Genomic DNA, 16830 nt, shown 5'->3' with positions numbered 1-16830 from the left:
CTCCCCAAGTTTTAAAGGAGCACTCGGAACATCTTTTAAAACAAAAAGAGAATAATAATAACAAGCCTACCTCACTAGGCTTAAGAAGAAATAAGGGAGTCGATACATATAAACCTCTTAAAACAGTATCTGGCATGTTGCAACTACTCGGATGTGTAGCCTTTCTTCTTAGTAAGTGCGGGGCCAACGTGTTAACTTTTTCAGGATTTTCAAGAAGAGGCAACACACTTAGAAGGGATGAAGTGGACACTAATGATATCTTTTCTCTCTCTTTTCTTTTAGCTCAAAATTCAGCAGTAAAATTAAGTATGTCAATAGTTTATCAGAACTCAGTGGGCTGATCCCAATGGACTGCATCCATATTCCAGAAAGCATCATCAAGTAAGTCGTGATGGTTTCCAAGATTTGGTAAGAAACTCTGCATGTTTGGAGGGGATTGGAAAACAACTCACTTCTGGAATACTGGGGAAATGTCGTGAATTCTATTTAAAATAAATACTGAGTGTTTTCCAATCAATAGATTTTTTTTTCCGAATACCCCTAGAGACCTGTTCTTTCAGATTCTCTTTCACATAATCTTCTCTTGGGGTTATCGATCATTGCTCATTTCACCTTAAATTTTGCTCCCATTTTGCAAAGCATAGATTTAATATGAATCAGTGCACCTGCTGCCTGTGTCTCCCTCTCTCGCAGACACAACAGGGTCTGAGCACAGCTTTGCCTTCTTTATTGCCTTACGGAAAGTAATTTACCTGCCTGGCCCTAGGAAAAGGGGGAAAAATAAACTATCTTTTCTCTGTTTTCTTCTAAATCCCTTTTCTTCACGGGTCCCTTCAGGTGAAAGGTAAGGCAGAGTGGTAGGTGGCGTGGGTAGGGATGATCCCCTTCCTCAGGGTAATGCAATTAGCAGCCCGTGAGGAAACAGCATGGAGACTGAAGGGCGCTGGATCGTGCTGTGAAAATAATGAGAATAACAGTTAACACCGGCTGCTTGGAGCTGAGACTTAAAAGTACGGATGCCGAGGAGGGAACTCTCCTGTTTGGTTCACTGTTGCAAAGAACCGTTGTTCTCTGTGGGTTGTGCTTTTCTTCCTCTGTGTCTGATTCACTCATTTTTTTTTTTATTTGATTGAAAATGGGAGGCCTTTAAGCTTTAGCTCGAAGAAAACAGACAAGACAGACAAGGATAGCCTATCTTCCTCCATAAGATGGATAGCAAAGTAGACTTCCCAATCTGCACTTCCAAAAAAGAGTCTTTTTACTAAAAAGAAAAAAAAAAAAGGCAGGGGGAGGGGTGGGCAAAGAAGCTGGAAAGAAAAGACTTGCATTTATTTCGGGGCAATACCGTATCAGGCATTAGAAGTGCTCTATGTATGTAGTGTTTAATCCCCACAGTAAACCCCCAAGTACAGGGAAGGGAAGCCAACAACGAAGAAAAGCTACTTATGTCAAGTATAAGTAGGAGCAAGGAAGAGATGGAACTAGAATTCAGACCCAGGTCAGCCTGGCAGCAGAATTCTCACACCCTTTTCTAGCAGTTTCCTTCACCCCCCTTAAAGTATTGGAAGTCCTAGCTCAGGAGTAGATGCGTTTGGTTTTCCTTCTCTTGATATGAGGTGAACACGGGATAATGATTTGGCTTAGAACTACCCGTTGGCTTAGCCGAATCAAGCAGTGTTCGTGTGATCCTAACAGCGGCTCTGACCCTCCTTAGCTTATAGGACTCCCACCCCCTGCTTACCTCACAGCTCAATCCTGCTACCTCAAAAAGGAGCATCCCCACCTCTAAGCTCCACTCCTATGGTCGGTAAAGTCACTGGAGTACCCACCTCCTGTAGGGCTGCCTCCCTTTGCAAAAGATGACAAGGACATTATCTCTTCAAGTGGAAATGAGCACTGGCCACTTTCTAGCTAAATAGGGCAATGCCTCCATGGTGTGGCAGTTGGAGATAGAGAAGAGAATGGGTTTTGGAGGCTTAATAATAGATTTGAACCTTCCTGCCAGCCCCTGATATCGAGCTGGGGCGCGTGGGTGGCTCAGTCAGTTAAGCATCTGCCTTGGGCTCAGGTCAGGATCTCGTTGTTGGTGGGTTCCAGCCCCACATCAAGCCGTCTGCTGTCAGTGCATAGCCCACTTCGGGTCCTCTGTCTCTCTGTCTCTCTCAGAAATAAGTAAACATTAAAAAAACCTCCCCGTGCCTCAGTGCAGCATCCAGAAAATGGGGAAGTAAGGGGCAATTCATAGAAAGGCCCCAAGGATTGGGTGAAAATGTGCATAATGCATCCAAGAGCCTTCCCAGCAAGAGTTGGCAATCCAGAATGTTATTTATTATAATCAGGTTGCTTTTAGAGACTCATTATCTGATAGGAAAGTTTAAATGAGAAGTTAAACATGCCCAAGGCACTTTTCATTCATTGACACCCATCAGTTTTCAATGACTCCATCTGGGAGAAGTTTCTTAAGGAGAAAGGGGCTCCATTTGGGAAGATTTTCTTCTGGAGGGAGAAATTTACAACCATCCCTGTCCTCCCCGTGTGTCCATGTTTTTCTTCCACCGTCCATCTTCTCTGGATGTCCTTTTTGCCACTTCTGTTCCTGGCCCGCATTGTCTCATTTTCATGTTATGCCATTTTCAAAATGAGAGAAGCCATAAGCCTATTACTGAATACCATTCGGAGAATCTAATCTCGGCCAGTCCCAAGACCAGTAGTCAGCTATGCTGGAGCCTGTCATCAAAGGACTTAAATGAAAGAAAAAGTTGCCCAATCTGAAATTAGATTGATAATTGTTGATGACAGTATATTCTTGTTATTTGTGGCAATCATGTTCTAGAACCCTAAATAGCGAACCGTTGTTCCTAGGAGGAATACAGGGCTAAGTTCCTGCAAACACCTGGTTAATTTCCATTAACCAATTAACATAGAACCTTGTTGTGTGTTTCTGTGTAAAAATGGCTGATTTGATATATATTGTTGACTCACACTGAATTCACGGCCAGCAGCACCATAGCCCCTGCCCAAACAAAGCTTCTCTAATGCACAGATCCTCTCCAGAAGGCACATCACAGCCTTCTTGTGCTTAGGAATGCCAGACAGCGCCTGAACACTCTGCTTGGGGGCATTTTAAATGGCGAAATTACCAATTAAAAGCACAAGAACAGGGAAAACGTGGCACTAAATAGACAGCACCTGTTGGCAGCCTGAGCCTGCGCTAAAACGAGAAGGCAGAGCCTTGTTTTGTTGGGCCTCGACTGGGAATGTGCACATCAGGTGGCTCAAATTTTTTGCCACTAATAAAAGTAGTGAGTCGCCATAAAGGCGCCACAGGTATTGACGTGGGGGGGGTCAGAAACAAAATGCAAGCAGGAGGCAAATTTGCAAACAATGCAAAGAACCTGCAAATAAGGAGGACTGGCTGAAGCTAATCATGAATTCTAACTCCTCGATTATATCCCATGAAAATACGTTTTTCTCCAAAAAGGCAATTTGATTCTTTCAGGGGGGTAGGCTTTTTCTCTCACGTTCTGTCCGTTCTTTAAAACATGTACCTGTCATTTTCTCCGTCTGTTGGCTCATCTTGCTCATTGCATTCATTTTTATCCCGTAAGGTACGATGAAGAGAGATCTTATAAGAGAAGTGTGAGGTAAAATCTCCTGATCTACGATTCACGCTGGACCCGCTGTGTGTGTGCACCTGTGTCTTAGACTCGTGGGTGACCTCAACATGCTACCAGAGCAAGAGGTCATTCTATCCGTCCCTTGTTGCATACCATTCCTGGTCTTTGTCTTGTGTGTAAAGCTGTTGAGGTCAGCCTGATTTGCAACTGAAACCCACTAGGCCAGATTCACCCTTGAGCTGGCCCAGGCTGCAAGCTGTCTCTAACTATACGCAACAGACCGGTGTGGACGTTTTCAGCTTTACTCCGCCAGCATGTTTCTGTTCTCCTTGCAACTTGTGTTATCTACCTACCTTTATGAAGGAATTTGCAAAGCAAACATGCAGAAACACCGAATGGGAGGAAATGGCACCATATCTAATCGAAGGAGCGTGTCTCAGTGCTCCAAAGGATGGTTTTTAAAGGCACATGTGCTCCACTTATGTTTGGCTCTGCTTTGCTGAGTGACTCTCTCACGCTGTGCTTGCTTCTTTTCTGTTTCTTTTCCACACCGATAATTTTTGCTCATGCAGACTGGATGAAGAACTGAGGGAAGCATCAGAAGCAGCTAAGTAAGACTTGGTTTTCGTTCAGCAGCTGGCGTGATGTTGGCTTGCGTTTCAGGAATGAATCGGGAGAAGCCGCATGCCTGGCGTTTTATTTTTGCATCCTGATGATAATGCTGCACTTTAAAGGGTCCCCTTTGTCCCACATTAGATGCAATGTCTGGTAGTTGTACTACAATCTGTTTTCCCCTGTGATCTTGGTTACCTTAAGGAACGCATTTGTTACTGTTGTTTTTTTTTTTTTTTGGTGGTGGTGGTGGGGTTTTTTTGTTTGTTTTTTTTAATGTACATGTAATTTTAGGCACCACAGCAAAGGAACACCTCACAGGCACCATCACATATAACATCCAGATCGTTGTTAGATAGTTTGAGGCCACAAAAGCTCATTAATTCATCCTAATAAGAGAGAAACGATGACAAGTCGAAATTTGGACTATGGAACCAATTTCGTGACTTTCCAAGTTTTTTTAAGCCCCTTATTTAGTGACTTGGAAATATGCTCAACTAAATAGCTTCAGAGTTATTTGGATGAATAGAAAAAGGATCATTACTCACTATTGTTAAAGTATACCTTTCGAAAAGGCAAAATCTTAACTTTAATACAACTATGAAATGATACCTGCCAATGATTTTACTCAACTAATTATTTAATGACAGACCCAGTAAAGTGTAAAAACCAGTTCAAAGGACGCTTGCAACGCTAGATTTCTGTAGGTGATTTATAAAGGAATGTTAGGATAAGATTATTGGTTTAGATGCAAAATGGATCAACATCCAACAGGGCAATAAACTGTAAATTAGGATTATCTTTTCCACTGGATTGAAATTATTAGCATCTCTGTCCCCCAAAGAGTTTTAAAATAGCTCATCAACAGAAAGTCAACTCAGCATTCCTTTCAAAGAACATCCCAGTAATTTCCTTTTATTTCCAAGTTCAAAAATTTTTTTCTGACACTTTATGTCAAATGCAGACAAGTACTATTTAGAATGTCTACTATATTAAAGCTTTTCCATTTCAAATATTGCCTACACCATTAATATTTATAACTAGTTCTCATTTTAACAGATAGTGCAAAAGCAGAAACCTGGGCAATGTCCAAACAGCTACAAATTCTGAATAAATACGTTTTGGTTTTTTTTTTTTTTCTGTATAGATGTAAATGCCAATTCCTCATGAGAACAATCCATTGAGCTATTTTTTTTTTTCCTATAGCACATTTTTATTGCAGGTGTGGATCTTTTGGGTAAAAATTCGAGGATGAGGGGCACCTGGCTGGCTCAGTCGGAAGAGCATGCAACTCTTCATTTCAGGGTCATGAGTTCAAGCCCCACATTGGGCATAGAACTTACTTTAAAAAAAAAATTAATTAAAATTTGAGGAAAGATTTTTGCCTTAGAAATGTCGGCATAGTTTAGTGTTATAAGATTCCTATGCTGCGTTGGTTTTCTTTCAAGATAATGGACACCCATGTAGACTAACAGTACTCAGAAGTCTTTACATTTCTACTCTAACAGAATCTTCTCAGTCTCTAACTCAACTGTTAAAAACCTGAAGTTGGGAAAGGAAGATGTTAGGAACCAAGGAACCAGATGTGGGCGTGAAGTGCCCTGTTAGCTTTTATCTGTACTCGGATTACATTGTGTCATGAGATTCCCTGGAGACAGAAAGAGCAATGAATTTCTGTTTCAGATTCTTTTTTTTTTTTTTTTTTTGGATGATATTATCCTTATGAAATTAAGGAGGTGTTTTCAAGACAAAAGATTGAGGGGAGGGAAATCAATAATTTTCCAGCCAAACCCATTATAGAGTCATATTGTTGTATTCTTTCATTATCTCCATTAAAACCTTGCCTTTTCCATAGAATTTCCCACTCCACCCCCATCCATATTTCTACTTTTCCTGTTTAGCTACCATAATGAAACAGTTATCATTTGGGGTTTATTGTGTGGCTTTCTCCTTTTTTTTTCTCTCTGATCATTCCTTCTCTTCCCTACGCCCACAGACTCTCTCCCTCGGTATCTAACTAGCCTCAGGTGGTCCTGAGATGTCTGGATCTCCTTGCTGAAGGAAGGACCCAGCATATCTAATACAGAATAGATGCTCAGGAAATTTCTGCTGCATAAATTGACAAATGTGCCTAAGATTAAGTTCATCCCTGTAGAGCAGTGATTCTCAGGCTTTGCTGTGCATCAGAATCACCAGGTGCACTGGTTCAAACATGGTATCCTGGGACTCACCCCAGAGTTTGATTCAGCAGGCCTGAGAATCCGGAATTCTAACACGTTCCAGTAATGCCGATGTTGCCTGGCTCAGCACCGTGCTCTGAGAATCACCACTTTAAAATACCTGAGTAGAAATAACTAGATTTGTCTTAGGAGTCTATGCTCTTGCTTTGGATTCAGTGGGTAATCTGCCTGTCTGAATTCCCCTCCAACTGACCCTCCTTCTTTTGATGGTGACATTACACGTGTGAGGAATTGAAAGATACTGGCACATTTGAAAAAGTAATAAGAATTTCACTGTCGGCCCCACAGAGGATTGAAATGCCTCTGAATCCTACCATTTTAGCCCACTAACTACATCTCCTTAACTATCTTTCAGCCTCTGGAGTGACTCCCAAATCCTTGGACAGACGGTATATGAGGATTTGGGGCCCAGAAAACTTGGTCACTACAGATGTGTGGTTTAGTTCTAGAAGCCAGATAACCCAGGTTCTTTCAATTAACAGACACACGCTGACTTTCTACGTGACCTTTATTAGAAAGCTTCGGGCTGGTTCTAACCAAAGCAAACATATACATTGTCATGGAACAGAACCTATCTGTTGCTTTGCTTTCTTTTCAAATGTTCACCTTCTCCCCACACACACACACACGGCCTCTTCGTTGACTTTCTTCAGCCTGTCTTTTGTTTTCCTTAAAACTTGGCATCTATACAGGACAGAAAATATTTTCAAAGGACTAGTTGTATAGAGAGAGCCATTCTTATTTTAAAGAATCTGTCCGCTGCCTTTGGAGGGACAGTATTAAATGGATTGCAAATTGCTGTTTTCATGGGAAGGATCGCGCAAAGTTAAAAAAAACAGAAAAGCTAGATTCGGAAGAGCGCCTTTTCTTGACTCCGCTCCAGCTTTGCTAGGTCTTTCTGGCATACTGTCAACCCCTGCCTGACGGCCCTTGTTCACTTAAGTTGCCAAGATCCTCTGTAAAAATACCTGACCACCAGTGAGAACGGTGGAGGGAAGAAGCCCTCTGCCCTTCCCAGGGAGATCGCCTTCGACCATCCCAACAAAATGCCCGCCGTTAGGAACTGAACCTCTCGTGTTCGAGCAGATACATTAGCTTGTGAAATTATTCACATTTACAAAAGGAGCTCTCATTTAAAAAGATGGCAGAATTTCTATGGGGCGCCTGGGTGGCTAAAGTCGGTTAAGCTCAGGTCATGATCTCACGGTTTCATGGGTTCAAGCCCCACGTTGGACTCTGTGCTGACAGAGCCTGGAGCCTGCTGCGGATTCTGTGTTTCCCTCTCTCTCTGTCCCTCCCCCGCTCAGGCTCCGGCTCTCTCTGTCTCTCAAAAAAAAAAAAAAAGTTTAAAAAGATTGTAGAATCTCTTTAGTCTTCGCCGATAATAAAATATAAGAGGAGAGAAAGTACAAGTTGAAATTGATCAAAATTAATATAAAGTAAATTTGAAATTTGCTAACAGGAATTCTGCCAATATGGAATATCAAAAGCGGCTAATATTACACCAAAAGCATGAACACGTTCATACATTGTAACAAAACTATTATTTCATTATCTTATATGGCTACATTTTTTTCCTTTCTGGACACATTCAGTGCAGGTTAATCTTAGGATTCACTTATAGTACTGGAACACAGCTCAGCTGTATTGTGTAAGTGTCCCAGTATTTTTCTGTAACAAAGAAAGCTGACATTGGCATTTTTTTTGGTCTTAGTATCTAGGAAAATCCTCATTCTTGTACAAACTGAAAGTTAACTGTGTTCATGTGCACATAAAAATGGGGCTGCTTGAGAGGGACTGTCCATTGTGTATAAAGTATATTATTTGGGTTACAAATAAAAATTTGCAATATCATGATCTCCGAATAAGATAGATTGAAAAGTCAGGAAATAATAACAAGAACAGAAGAGACCCCTGGAGTTTGGAATTTTCCATTTCCCTTTTGTGTTTCTCAATCATGGGCAATTAGTAAGTTTCAAAACCGGTGGTAAAAGAATCAGGTGTAGATTTGTTCGCCATTGGCAGTGAGACCCACATCACACAGTTTAAAATACCCGAGAGTGTTGTGCCTACAAAGTGGTAACAGTGGAGAAAATGTTTACTTGCTTTTTTTTTTTCTTTCCTTGCACTCAGAACTAGCTGCCTTTACAATGATCCAGAAATGTCTTCTATGGAGAAGGAGTAAGAACTCACCATCAATAACAGCTATGTGGTTACTTGTAGTATTGTATGGCTGGGCTCTGAAAAAAAAAAAAAAATGCATCAAGGACTGGGTAAACTCTGTTTAGATGTTCGGCTTTCATGTTCTCTGTTTCTCAAATCAGAAACTTAAAGAGAAGTGTGCCGGCTTCGCACTGTCTCTTTCATGATCACTATTACATTCCTTAAGGACAGCTGAAGTCTATTTGGCATTCTGTTTTCCAATCCAAAAATGAGCAGAAAAATGAATATTAGAGCCAGATGTTAAGAGCATTTGGGCAACTCTGCTTTCTAAGTTACTTCATCTATTTTCATTAGTGAAAGTTGGGACTTCCATTTGAACTTCGTATCTTAGTAGATGGGGGAGAAAAGTGTCCTTGTTTTGAAAATTCCAAGAGGCAACAGAGTCTGGATGGGACTTTAGGAATGATCTAGTCCATCTGACCTCATCCTGTGACAAATAGAAATCAAACACCTAGTGAGGGCTCACCATGTGCCAGGTTCTGTGGGAAAAGCCTCATGCACATTATCTGAGTTTTATCCTCAGAATAATCCCACGAGGTACATGTTGCAAGTATGGAAAGAGTGGCATAGAGAGATTGTCTGACCGGTCCAATGTTTTATAGCGGTAAAAATGTCCCAGGGCTGGGCTTTGATTCTGCATGCAGACCCAGTGGTTCTGAAAGCAGAGATGGTCATAATTCTGGAATGGGTGTGCAGCCCCTAACTTTGGTTAGACCAGAAAAGGACACACTGAGGTGCTTCAGAGAATGGAGTTGACTATTGGCCAAGTCCCTTTCAGGGAATGAAGTGTGGCCGCCAACGTGCTCTCAGAGGAAACCCGGCGATCCTGTTAAGGGCTCCTCATCTGATCTGAGCTGTGGCGAATTTAACACTGCCCTTCCCAGGAACCCAGGAGGGACAGAGATCGGATTTGCATGTCTCAGCTATTGTCACGTTTTGTTCTCTTTGGACCTCCTTTCCCTCAAGGTCCAAAGCCAGGATGGAAAAACCGTAATGCCACAGCTGGGTAGCCGCCACGTTGACCTTGTAGTTTAAAGTTGGTGGACAAAAACCCCAGAGAGAAGGTCCCCGCTAAGGAGGAAAGAACAAACGTTGTAAGGAGACCTTTGAATTCACACAGCTATTTTTCAGGAGGTGACGCGTGCCCCGCCTCTTTGAGATGAAGACAGTTGCTTCAAGCACATTGCCGAGCAAACATTCTGCAGGGCAAAGAGGAGTCCCTGAAGCCACTTCCATTCTTTGCGCAAAATTTCCCCTCTGCAAAACAGCGCCCCCTACAGCAGAGTCCCGGGCCTGCAGTTAACGAGCAGCGGGGCGTGACTGTCACTCACTGGCCTATGGCTGCCACATCTGCGGGCTTACCCACTCCTTTGGCTGTCCTGTTGGGCTCCTTGTTTGTACGGAGGGGCTGATCGGGTTGGGGAGAGGGCAAACAAGAGGGCACTGCTCCTTGTTTGCGTTCATTCCAGGGCTGGGCGTTGGGGAGGGAGGCTGCTACCAAGGTTGACGTTCCTTCCCTTAAAACATATTCTTCTCCACGCTTCCGTCTTCTTCAGCCCGGCCTTTCCCAGGCACGTGATCTCAGCGCAAAGGATGAGATCCAAGCCGAGGGCCCAGAGTGGCCAAGGAGTTCTTAGGCTGACCTCTAGCCCTGGCTTTCTGGCTTTCGTTAGTATCAGAATAAGGGGCTTTATTTACCTTTTTTCTGGCTCCTGCCTGGAAGCATTTTACACCTTCCGTAGCTAGTATCGAATGGAGAACCTGAAGAAGAAGCAAAGGCTGTTTTTCAAGGAGCTCAGGCAAGCCAAGAATGAAATGAAATGAAATGTGCCCCTCTCCTTTTCCTTAGAGAAAGAAAGGAAAGTTATGCCCCCCCGCCCCCCTCTTCCTATATAAAACACAAGAGTTTATTTATCACTAAACAATATTCTCAGATACTTTGTAAGGAAACTCATTTAACATATGTGAGAAGCCGAAATGGCCTAGGGTAAAATTATCAGAAGGTTTCTCGCGGGAAAGCTGGTTAGAGAAAACCAAGCCCCTCTGCCCAAAGGTCAGAAATAATCCTTTTGTATTTCAGTTCTGATTAAAAGTAAGTTGTTTGTTTTCTTTTTTCCCCGAAAAAGCATACTGTTTTCAAAAGTGTCCCCAGATGCTTGTCTCCAAACTTCCAAGTTTGGACTTTATTTGTTCATTCATGTCCTAAGACTTGCATATGCTTTTAAAATATTTTTACATAAATAAATAGTGTATCTGATCCAAGGGAGGTGGTACTTACTAGGGGAGACTTTAATTAGTAGCACTGTTGGTCACTTTACTGTCCCCACAAGATAACTGTTGTCTCAAAAATTAAACTTCAGTGGGGTTTCCTGTATTAAGAATCATCCACTTTTGACTATATCTTCTTCAATAAACCACATAAATAGGTTTCCATGTTTCAGCTTTTTGTTTACCAAAAGCTGAAGGGAAAAATGAAGCCCTAGAAAGTTTACCAAAAAGTCAGTATGGGGGCGCCTAGCTGGTTCAGTTGGTGAAGAGTGCAACTCTTGATCTTGGGGTTGTGAGTTCAAGCCCCACGTTGGGTGTAGAGATTACTTAAAAATAAAATCTTTCGGGGTGCCTGGGTGGCTCAGTCAAACGTCCGACTTCGGCTCAGGTCATGAGCTCACGGTTCGTGGGTTCAAGCCTCGCGTCGGGCTCTGTGCTGACAGCTCAGAGCCTGGAACCTACTTGGATTCTGTGTCTCCCTCTCTCTGTCTCTGCCCCTCCCTGGATCACCCTCTGTCTCTCTCTGTCTCTCGAAATATTTAAAAAAAAAAATTAATAAAAATAAATCTTTAAAAAAGTATGAAAAATGAGGTGCTTCAGAACGGGCATCCTGGTGTAAAGGGTTTTGTTTGTTCGTTTTTTCAGATTTTTATCAGGGTTCATTTAAAAAAGATCCTGAGGTGCTCACAACTGAAAACACTTGAGACTTAATCCTTAGCAAGCCTCGAGAGAGAGACAGGATTGATGATCTATTTCACGGATACAGAAATGGAAAGTTAGGCAAGGCAGGTGACTGGCCCAAAGCCCCAAGCTAATAAGTGGCAGAATTGAGCGAATGTGAAAGGAAAGCTTTCTTTACTCCTGTAAACTCGATGGGCAGGCACACGGGTTACCAATGGCTTTATTTACAAAGCTGCTCGAAGGATCCCCCACCCACCCCCAGCTGCTGCACATCCCACAAGCAAACCACAGTCCCCGTGCAGTGTGCGGAGGGTGGGGCCGGGAGGGCAGGTCTCATTGAAATCCACAGATGCCTCCCAAATGGCCTTTTTCAAACAGTGTTTTCATTTGTTCCTGGCTGAAATTCTTCTTTTGAACATACAGACTGGAACGCTGGTCAGATGGGTGTCAGAAAGTTGTGCTAGGTTCACTAAGAGGCAGAAGAGAGGAACCAGTGGAGCGGGGAGGTTTGGGAATTATTTTCTAGGTAGTTTTGGGAACCCACTAGACCTTAAGAACAACCTTGTCTTAGGTTATAAGAATCCATCGCGTTCAGGTGGACTGACCCCTGTCATGCAAATTCTTGGACTCTCGCAACTCTTGTGGGTTCCTTTGGGAGAGGGGGGTAGTTTTTCTATTTCATTGTTGCCTTGTATGTGGCATTTATCAGATTACTGATTTCAGGCAGATCATGTATTCGCCCCACAAGGGAAGGTCATTGACTAGAAACAGGTAGCCCCCTCCTTCCCAGAATGCAACAGGGTTCCTTAATCTACTTCAGCAAAGAGCCCTCACACCCGTCTTTTGCCTCCCTAGATCATTTTGAGAGGCGTAAAATGCTTCCAGAAACAGTTTCGTAAAAATAAAGAAAAATTCCACATTTTAGAGAAAGCCTTGGTCATGAGGGAGGGTTGGGTTTTACTGGGTTTTTTTTCTAGCATAAGAAACTTGCATGAGCTCTTTTCAGTAAGTCCTTGGAGGAAAAAAAAAAAAAGCAAAGCACACGCCACCCCCAGCGATCACCAAATGCTTCCTATTCAATTTCTAGTGTTTCTCATTGCGTTCTTCCTTTTTTTCTAAGTATTGACCTGAAGCTGAAAGGAAAGCCCTAGTCCCGTCCGGCTGGAAGAAAAGGATGTTCTGCTTCCTGATTCTGCTGAAACATACCCACCTGGAAGAGACAGGGCGGATGGTACTTTTTTTTTCCACTTTGCACTACCTGGTGCCATTCTAAATTTCTAAGGGGAAACACAGTAAGGGAACTTGTTTACTCTTCACGTGTTTTATGAAATTGCGTGTCCTTTTCCTATTTTGCCAATTACGTGCCTCGAAGATTTTGGTTGAACCTTAGCAAGAAAATAGGACCTTCCGTCTCTATATTTGGTTACCCCTTGGTGCCGTGATATCTCCTCTCTTAGACTGGTGTTGACCAGTGAGATACCCTCGGTCCGCTGTTCGTCGCGAGTGGATTTGTTGGCCATAGATTAGCGGGATTTCTCCTTGGTGACCATTTCAGGTTTAAAACACAGGGGGCTCGACTCTCCCTAGGCGAGTTACCTTCCTGTAGCTCTGCTTTTCAAACCCTAAGCTTCCTGGGCACAGTTGGAAAGCAGACCCCGGTGGAAAGCTGTCATCGGCCATGTGCCCGCTTGGTTCTTGTCCACGTGAATCCTCTCTTAGGTCTCAAAGGGAAGCCAGACTTTCTCATTCACCTCAGTTTTATTTTGGTTCTCAAATTGGGTATCATGTTGTCTGTGAGTGGTCTCTTTAAAAATCGTTATTCCTCCAATGAATGCTGGAAATTCATTACCCGGCCACGCTCAGCTATCTAAATGCCTCTCTCAAAAAGTAGTCTGCTTTAAGTCACTTTAATCTGGTCACTTCAGTCACCTCCCTTTAATCGCATTTCATTTAAATTGAATATGACCGTGTACTATCATTTGCAAAATTTCTCCGTGGAGTCTTCGCATGCCCTTTCAAAGGCCACACGTGGCCTCGAATCCGTGGGCCTCCACGGGTGGCCAGACTTAGCATGCCGCCTGTTTTCACGTGGCCTTCCTGTGAAGGATGGCTTTCCCATTTGGGCTGAAAAAAAAAAAGTTGTTGTTGTTTTAAATATTTCGTGACACCTGAAAAATCATTCACATTTCGGTACCCATAAATGTCTTACTGAAACATGGCCACACAAATTTGTTTACAGACTCTCTGTGGCTGCTTTTGCACTACAGCAGCAGAGTTGAACAGTTCAGACCACGTGGCCTACAAAGCCTAAAATATTTACTGTGTGTGTGGAACAAGTTTACTGGGCCGTCCCTGCTCCTGCTCACCTATTCTTCACCGCCCCCCTCCCGCCTCCCCCGCATTTGGATTTGAATATGCGTTTCTTCGGCAGAATGTATAAATAAGCCTGCAAACTAATTTATTCTTTAAAAAGAAAATGTTGGCCTCCGGAGTCCGTAAAATAAATGGCCTGCTGAGAAAAGACGGGGAGTCCCGGCCACAAAAGCATGGCTCACGGTATGTTTACGTGACTCAAAGGGAAGCCCGCTGAGAAGGCTTTGGGCTATTTACAGGTGTTGCCAAGGTCCTGCCCTTACTCTGGGAACCATTGTTATTCTCTGGTATCACCCGTCGCTAGTAAGCTAGCAACACTAAGAATGGAGTGGAGAGCGGGGTTCCACCATAGACTTAGGGTGATAACCGCATCCAGGAGAACTGTCTGGGGCGCCCTGAGCCCTGGATCTCATGAGCTTTGAAACACTTGGAGGTAGACATCTTTGTACAGGTGACCGTATTTTGCTGACCTCCTTCGCTTCGTGACATCTCCCACCCGCCTTCCAGACATGTTCTCATACACACGGGTCAGCTCTCTTTCCTCCATGAGCCATAGTTCACTGAGTTCCCCCCTCTGTGTCCCTCTCAGCTGAGCGTCTTGTCCAACTGTGTTCTCTTGGGTCACCTCCCTCCTAACCTCTGTCCTGTCCAATAGAAAAACCCTAGAACATGCCCTGTCTCTGAGGCCAGCTCCACTTTTGGAAGCCCAAATTAGGCCTCTCCCAGAGCTTAGTGTTGACATAAGACCGGTGACCTAATATTCGGTTGGTTCACCCATTGACCACTGTGGCTCTGGCACAGTTATTAACAATGCTCCCTTTTGCTCAGCCGTGGTCCCGTTTTGGAAGACGAATTACGTGGTACCCCCCGCCCCAGCCACAGGAAGGAATGAAGAAATCAGTGTTGTGTTTAGTGGCGCAAGCCTAAGGATAGAGCCAACCACACACAGCAAGAATTTCACCAGTCACGTTTCCCTTGAGCTTGTCTGGCCCGTTCATGGAAAACGACTCAGGTGGTGTTCTGTCTGAGGCGTCATCTTCCTCCCTGGAAATTATGACCATCGTCCGCAGTCACTGATTTTGTTTGGGCTGATCTATGGGCTGCATAGCCATTCTGATAGGCATCTGCTATTTTATTATCTTAAGACCATTTAATTGCACGTGCTAGAGAAAAGCCACTATGTAAATTGAATCCAAGTAAATAGAATTCTAGAAGAATCCTGAAAAAAAAAAAAAAAAAAACCATCATCCCTAAGCAGATAGGTAGACAGATGTAAACATTCACATCAGTAGCTATCTAGCCCTTGCATTCTAAGCGTTCTGCTTTGGTTCTGACTTCTGGGAACTGTTTTACACTTTTCCTGTCACTTTGTCGTTTAGGGAACCAAAGGGTCCCGGGGCAAAAGTATTGTTCTCCCAAAGTGGCACTACTCTTTGCTTTGTTCCTTGATTAAGAAAGAGAACATAAACCTGCACTGAAGTTTCTGTCAAGGAGTGAGGAAGTTTGTTTCGTGGCAATGAACAGCTGGTTGTGGAAGAAAATCCTGAGGTTCCCATTGAAGCCATACAATGTTTTATGGGGTTACCCTCTAAGATACACTCTGACATGTGTGAGGAAGTCACTACTCTGAGCTTTTGTGTTGTTAAAATCTCATTGTAAGTATTTGGTTTTGGTACTGCGTTTGCAACTCCTCTAATCACAATGCCTCAGTAGTTCGCTCCCTTGGAAACATTTAGATGTGCACAAATTAATCTTTTATATATTTGAAAGTTTTTCTACCATGTATTGGATTGCTCAGAATAAAGTATCTATTAGACTTTGTTTTGGTAAATAACTAAATGATTTCTCCCTAAATAGCGTGGATCAATAATATAAAGATGTAACAACACCATATAAAAAAAAAAATATATATATATAGCCTCTCTGTATAATTCAGAAATAAAAATTGATTCCACAAGTTATGGACTTTCTTGTTCTGTTTGTTGAGAATCTTTCCCTAGCTTCACTTGTGCAGAAGACTTCGGTGACTATCTGTAGCCCGGCCCTTGGCACTCATTTTGGCTTTCTGGTCACCCAAATAGATTCCCTTTTCATCTTTTTGCCTTCCATGCCTCAATGACAAAACCTTTCAAAATGTGTTGTTTAGCCTCTGGGGAAGCAGTGTCTCCCATTGGAGGCATCTCCATGTTTCACAGTTACTTGATTTTTGAAAAAAAATTTTTGTTAGTGTGACAGTTACTTGATTTTTGTCAACTTCTCCTTTCTCTGCCCTTTTGCCTTTTTGCCTTTAACACCAAAATGCATTAATAGCATTTTCCTTTTAGTTTGGGGTCCCCCTCCCACTTCCACTTTTACAGCCTTCAGGCAAAACCAGACTTGGGAATTAACCACTGTGCTTAAAAAAGAGAGAGAGAGAGGGGCGCCTGGGTGGCGCAGTCGGTTGAGCGTCCGACTTCAGCCAGGTCACGATCTCGCGGTCCGTGAGTTCGAGCCCCGCGTCGGGCTCTGGGCTGATGGCTCAGAGCCTGGAGCCTGTTTCCGATTCTGTGTCTCCCTCTCTCTCTGCCCCTCGCCCGTTCATGCTCTGTCTCTCTCTGTCCGAAAAATAAAATAAACGTTGAAAAAAAAAAAAAAAGAGAGAGAGAGAGAGAATCTAATAAGCAAATCTGTGCCTCTCCGAAAGTGGTGGGAGTAATCAAACGAGAAGCTGTTCTACAGAAAGTGAGACCTTGCATGTTTTCATGATCTATGACTGAGTCCTCGTGGGTATTGTCCTCTGCCCAAAGAAGGTAAGGAGGACAGGAGGAGACTGAGAA

The 16830-nt window shown here is 43.2% G+C and overlaps 1 protein-coding gene and 1 long non-coding RNA gene across 7 annotated transcripts in view; one reads left to right on the top strand and one right to left on the bottom strand.

The window, feature by feature from the left end:
• Nucleotides 1-15975, top strand: part of PRUNE2 (prune homolog 2 with BCH domain) — a 276297-nt gene extending 260322 nt beyond the window's left edge. For 2 of the 6 annotated variants that reach the window (XM_086685027.1, XM_086685032.1), the window contains exons 16-19: nucleotides 283-381; nucleotides 4190-4228; nucleotides 8603-8650; nucleotides 12762-15975. In XM_086685027.1, the coding sequence (XP_086541153.1) occupies nucleotides 283-381; nucleotides 4190-4228; nucleotides 8603-8650; nucleotides 12762-12792 (217 nt within the window). In that variant the 3' untranslated portion in view covers nucleotides 12793-15975. Of the gene's footprint in view, nucleotides 1-282; nucleotides 382-3608; nucleotides 3645-4189; nucleotides 4229-8602; nucleotides 8651-12761 lie in introns of all 6 variants that reach the window. The other 4 variants (XM_086685028.1, XM_086685029.1, XM_086685030.1 and 1 more) reach the window with 4 other exon arrangements.
• Nucleotides 6960-8711, bottom strand: LOC147574739 (uncharacterized). The gene is made up of 2 exons (XR_015243475.1): nucleotides 8663-8711; nucleotides 6960-7153 (listed from the first exon to the last, which is right to left on the bottom strand). It is a non-coding gene; the product is annotated as an uncharacterized LOC147574739 (long non-coding RNA).
• Nucleotides 15976-16830: the final 855 nt, after the last annotated feature.

The sequence above is a fragment of the Puma concolor genome, chromosome D4 (assembly GCF_028749965.1).
Source record: "Puma concolor isolate L17-30 chromosome D4, mPumCon1.1.hap2, whole genome shotgun sequence".
In the NCBI taxonomy this organism is placed as follows: Eukaryota; Metazoa; Chordata; class Mammalia; order Carnivora; family Felidae; genus Puma; species Puma concolor.
The sequence above is the reverse complement of the archived record's forward strand: the minus strand, read 5'-3'. Positions and strand labels throughout refer to the sequence as shown.